Genomic DNA, 5,000 nt, shown 5'->3' with positions numbered 1-5,000 from the left:
TGGCTCAGGAACTCTGGAAGACAATGTATAAGATGTATGAGAAAAGTATCAAGTCTTAAAATATATCTTTTCATCCCCCAACCATCTGTACGAGCATTCTCCTTGCAGGCAGATGTCTGGTGCAGTTGGTCTGGGCATGCCCAGCATTCACCACTCAGCCTGGAAAGGCACTCAGCACATAGAGGAGAACAAGTGTGTGTGATGGGGGTTGAAATTAGTTTCTCAGCCTCGGTTTCCCAGCTTGGGACCTCTGACCTCCCGCCAGCAGATGGCAAGAGAGAGTCCCCGCCCAGTGGGAAAGGCTGAGACTGGGCGGAGCATCCCAGGCTCCGGCGCGCGCAGCCTCCGACCCGAATTTCTTCGCTCACCGGAAGAAGGCGAGTCTCTTTCCGTTCCCAGCGCAGCCATGGTAAGACAGGGGTAGAGCGAGCTCTTGGGTTACATCGGCTTCCATCCTCCCTGATTGGGACTACCCGGGGTTATCAGGGCTCATGCGTTCGACTACAGGAGGGAGGCGAAGGCAGCACTGCCGCGGGCTGGCAGAGATGGGCTCTGTAGCGAGGGCCATAACTGGCCTGGACTAGGGTGGGAAGTCTGTCGCAGAGAACAAGGCCTTTGGCTCTATCACACCTCCCCTAGCCTCTGGAGAAGCGTTTTTTCTCCTCGGCAGGAGCTGCGAGGGGCCGGGAGTGCAGACTGCAAGCCTGGGGCAGGTGGGCGCCGCGTCTGCTTGGAGAATGGGCTCTTGGCTTGTCCCGTTTGTCTTTTTGTCACGGACTTAACTTTACATTATAGCGGGTAAATTTCTGTACGAAGCATTAAAAAAAGGCTTCCTTCCGCTTTTGAATGTGGAAGTTAGTACCAGTCCTTTAGCATACAAAGGATCAGTACACGTGGTAGTGCCGAGGTTGGATGATTTCTGAACCTGAAACCTTTATGTCCATCTGGCTGTGTGCTACTACTGCACTTTCTGATTGACAGTTGAGATAACGTCCCAGGCCATTTTCTGTTGCTGTCTGCCTGCGCGTCTTGGATTCAGTCGCTGGAAAGTTACCAAGCGAAAGAATATAATTTTTGTGAACAGGCATACTTAAGCAGTATGGTGGAGTAAATGAACGTCAGTTCAATTAACGGACTTAGAAAGTGGTCTTTGTAAGCTGCGGGTGAAAGGCCTGAAACAATTTAACAGTGTTTCGTTTAAAACTTCCTTCAGGCTCGTGGTCCCAAGAAACATCTGAAGCGTGTAGCAGCTCCAAAGCATTGGATGCTGGATAAACTAACCGGCGTGTTTGTAAGTATTGTGGTGTGAGTGTCTTAAAGTATACCTTTAGCAAGCGTTTTTAAGTTTCTAAACACCGCCCCCGTGTGAATAACCCACACTTTGGTGCAGTTTCCAAAGCTTGGAATTTAGTCTTGTTTTCGCAGAGTTCCGAACTGGGTGATAGATGTGATTGGATCCTATAAATGGTTTTCCTAAAGTGAAGGTTTTAAAATTTTTTGCAGGCGCCTCGTCCATCCACTGGCCCTCACAAGCTGAGGGAATGTCTGCCTCTGATCATTTTCCTGAGGAACAGGCTTAAGTATGCCCTGACTGGCGATGAAGTGAAAAAGATCTGCATGCAGCGCTTCATTAAGATTGATGGCAAAGTCAGGACCGATATAACCTACCCTGCTGGGTTTATGGGTGAGTGTTCAGGAAAGGCACAGGGTGGACACAAGCCCTTGACTCCTTCCCCCCCAAATGGAAGGCAATAAGAAAGGACTAGTATTTTTACGGTTGTGGGGATATACGGACTTGTGAGGAAACTTCTAAAAACCAAGTTCCCATTTAAAGTCATAAAAGCGGGACTCCCCTTCCGCAGTTCGTCATCTTTGGGTAATGAGGGTCACTATGGTAACTTTATTCTTTGATATCAGATGTCATCAGCATTGACAAGACTGGAGAGAACTTCCGTCTGATCTATGACACCAAGGGTCGCTTTGCCGTTCATCGTATTACACCTGAGGAGGCCAAGGTGAGTGAGTATGGCACTGAGTTGGAGCCTGTGCTGCCTGATCATGGGGATGAGGGAGATCAAAGTGTGCACCTAGAAATGAGTTAGCAGTCAAGTGAGGTTTTGCTTTGACTTGTGTTGGCGCTGAGTACTGAGCCCGGTTTCTCACGTGATGAGCACATGTTCTGCCCCAGCCTCTCTTAGTCTCTATGTAAGGTCTGTTGGCTGTCTTGAAGCTTATTTTTGCGGTTGTCGTTTAAAAGCAAGGAGAATGATTTAGCTTCATCAAAAATTAGTTTTGATGAAGAACCAGAAACTGTTTGATTTTTTTTGTTGTTGTTGTTGTTGTTTTTCAAGATAGGGTTTCTCTAGCTTTGGAGCCTGTCCTGGAACTCTTGTAGACGAGGCTGGCCTCGAACTCACAGAGATCCGTCTGCCCACTGCGATTAAAGGCGTGCACCAATGCCACCCGGCAAGACTGACAGTCTTTAAAGACTAGTTTGGGAGTTTTTTTAAATTACTGTCTTTGCTTAATTCAGTTGTAGATTTTTAACAGGGGTTTAAGGACTTCTTGAATTACTGTTTAATGAAAATTAATTGATGGATGGCATGGCTTCTTTCTGTGCTGCCCTGTTATCAGTGGATTGGGGCATGTCCTGTGGCCGCCAGTGATTTGATATTTTAAACATTAAATAGTATGCCACATTGAAGTGCCTGATGGAATAATTGGGTTTTTTTTTTTGTTTGTTTGGGGGGGGTTTAATAGAGTGTGGTTCGTGCATCATTGTAGAAAATGCCACTGAGATTTTTTTGGAGCCAGTAACTTGGGACCTAGAAACAACTAATAAGGTGTGTATGAGCTGGACTAAATGTGTTTTAACCCTTTTATACTTTCAGTACAAGTTGTGCAAAGTGAGAAAGATCTTTGTGGGCACAAAAGGAATCCCACATCTGGTGACCCATGATGCTCGCACTATTCGCTACCCTGATCCCCTCATCAAGGTGAATGACACCATTCAGATTGATTTGGATACGGGCAAAATAACCGACTTCATCAAGTTTGACACTGGTAAGCATCCTCTCTCCCCTTGGTGACTTGTAAGAGTAATTTTTGTTGGTTTTCTGGGGTATTTTTTTCCCCAGGTGTAAGTTTTGGTGGTGAGCTTTGTGGATCAGGGGATTAGGTTTTCTGAGCTGACCTGTATACTTAGAATAGTCTTGGTGAGTGAGAGAGATACGATAGACTTCCTGCTTCTACAGTGGTCTTATTAGTGCGCAAAACTGTTACCAACTAATCAAGATGAAGGCAGATAGGCTGCAAGTTGAAGACCAGGCCAGACAACTTCGGTTGCCAGAACACAATATAGGTGCTCATTTTCAGACTAATGGTGATGTAAGCACCTTTAGTAGTGCTAGCATGATCCCTGGAGTGTGTCAATCGCAACAACTGTATTTGGGGACTAGAAGTCAGGCAGGCAAGAGACCTGAGAAGTTCCTCAAGCAGCAGTTAGATAACCTTTGGGGGTGAGACAAATCTTAAGGCTACAGATATGTAGAGGTAGACTGGCAGAAGGGCTAAGCTAGCTTGGCTTTTCTTTGGGGGAGGAGTTTGCAGTGCTGGTGGTTGAGCTCAGGACCTTGTGGGAGCTCAACTCTCGTGGGCTGCTTGTTGCATTGGTGATTAGGACAGTTTTGCTTGAAGAAAGTTGTTTCTTTTGCCTAGGTAACCTGTGTATGGTGACTGGGGGTGCTAACTTGGGAAGAATTGGTGTGATCACCAACAGAGAGAGACATCCCGGCTCTTTTGATGTGGTCCATGTGAAAGATGCCAATGGCAACAGCTTTGCCACCCGGCTTTCCAACATTTTTGTTATTGGCAAGGTAAGTCTGGGTTTCCCTTCCCAGCAGCCTGGATACATGGAGGTAGATATATAGGCAGTGCTGGGCATCTTTGGTGTCTTAGAAGCAAGGAGCCCTATTGTTATGGAATGAATCTTCCTTAAGTGGTTTGTGGGTGTTTTTCTTAGAAATAAATGACCCTCCTTAATTATGCCAACTACACAGTAAGCTTGGGAGATATTAAGTATGGAGGGCATTGTATGTCTCTAGGTGTGGGCAGTGGCTGAACAAAATGACAGCGGCAACAGGAATTGATAACAGCTAGTATCTGAGTCTCAGAGCCACGTGCCCAACAGCCAATTGTGTACTATGCTATCTTGCTAATGGAGTTGTTTTAATTCTTTCTAGGGCAACAAACCATGGATTTCTCTTCCCCGAGGAAAAGGAATCCGCCTCACAATTGCTGAAGAGAGAGACAAGAGGCTAGCGGCCAAACAGAGCAGTGGGTGAAACAGTCTCTAAGAGACATGCTGGAGACGTATTTGTACTCTTGCTAACAAGCCTTTTTAGGCAACGTGCTAGATTAAACAGCATGATGAAAACTATTTGTGGTTTTGTGTTGCCTTATTTTGTTTTTTAAGATAAGGTTTGGGTTTCTCTCTGTTTCTTTAACTCACTTTACAGACCAGGCTGGCCTTGAACTCAAGAGATCCACCTGTCCCTACTTCCCAAGTGCTGGGATTAAAGGCGTGCACTGCCTGCACCTGGCTATATTGCCTTTTTCAAAATAATTTGTTTTTATAGCATGAATAATGATCAATTTCTGGGACTGATCTAGGTATGTTAAGCCCTGGGCGAGCTGGGAATTTGGCTGAGTGAGTCAGACCTATGCAGCTGTGTGTAATGCTGAAGCTCGAACCCAGGGCTTTGCTGTACACCTATATAAGTAATGTATCACTGAGTTTGAAGGAGGCTGAATGAATGGCCCTGGCTGGCATGGAACTTGCAGTGATCCTCCTGCCCTTCGAAAAAAAGAGACTAGCGACCAAACAGTGAATGAAATGGTCTCTAGGAGACGTCCTGCTCTTACTTCAAGCCTATTGTAGGTTGAGCTACTATATGCAGCCCTCTTTGCCTTTTCAGGAAAGATTTGTGCTGGCTTTAGTC

At 46.0% G+C, this 5,000-nt stretch overlaps 1 protein-coding gene across 1 annotated transcript; it reads left to right on the top strand.

Moving 5' to 3' along the window:
• The first annotated feature begins 373 nt into the window (after window positions 1–373).
• Window positions 374–4,438, top strand: Rps4x (ribosomal protein S4 X-linked). Its single transcript, XM_057759646.1, has 7 exons — window positions 374–409; window positions 1,214–1,291; window positions 1,504–1,684; window positions 1,918–2,015; window positions 2,892–3,063; window positions 3,718–3,875; window positions 4,242–4,438. Exons 1-7 carry the CDS (start codon window positions 407–409, stop codon window positions 4,341–4,343), a joined length of 792 nt encoding a protein of 263 aa, XP_057615629.1. The 5' UTR covers window positions 374–406; the 3' UTR covers window positions 4,344–4,438.
• The last annotated feature ends 562 nt before the right edge of the window (window positions 4,439–5,000 follow it).

This window comes from Chionomys nivalis, chromosome X, assembly GCF_950005125.1.
Source record: "Chionomys nivalis chromosome X, mChiNiv1.1, whole genome shotgun sequence".
Lineage (NCBI taxonomy): Eukaryota > Metazoa > Chordata > Mammalia > Rodentia > Cricetidae > Chionomys > Chionomys nivalis.
The sequence above is the reverse complement of the archived record's forward strand: the minus strand, read 5'-3'. Positions and strand labels throughout refer to the sequence as shown.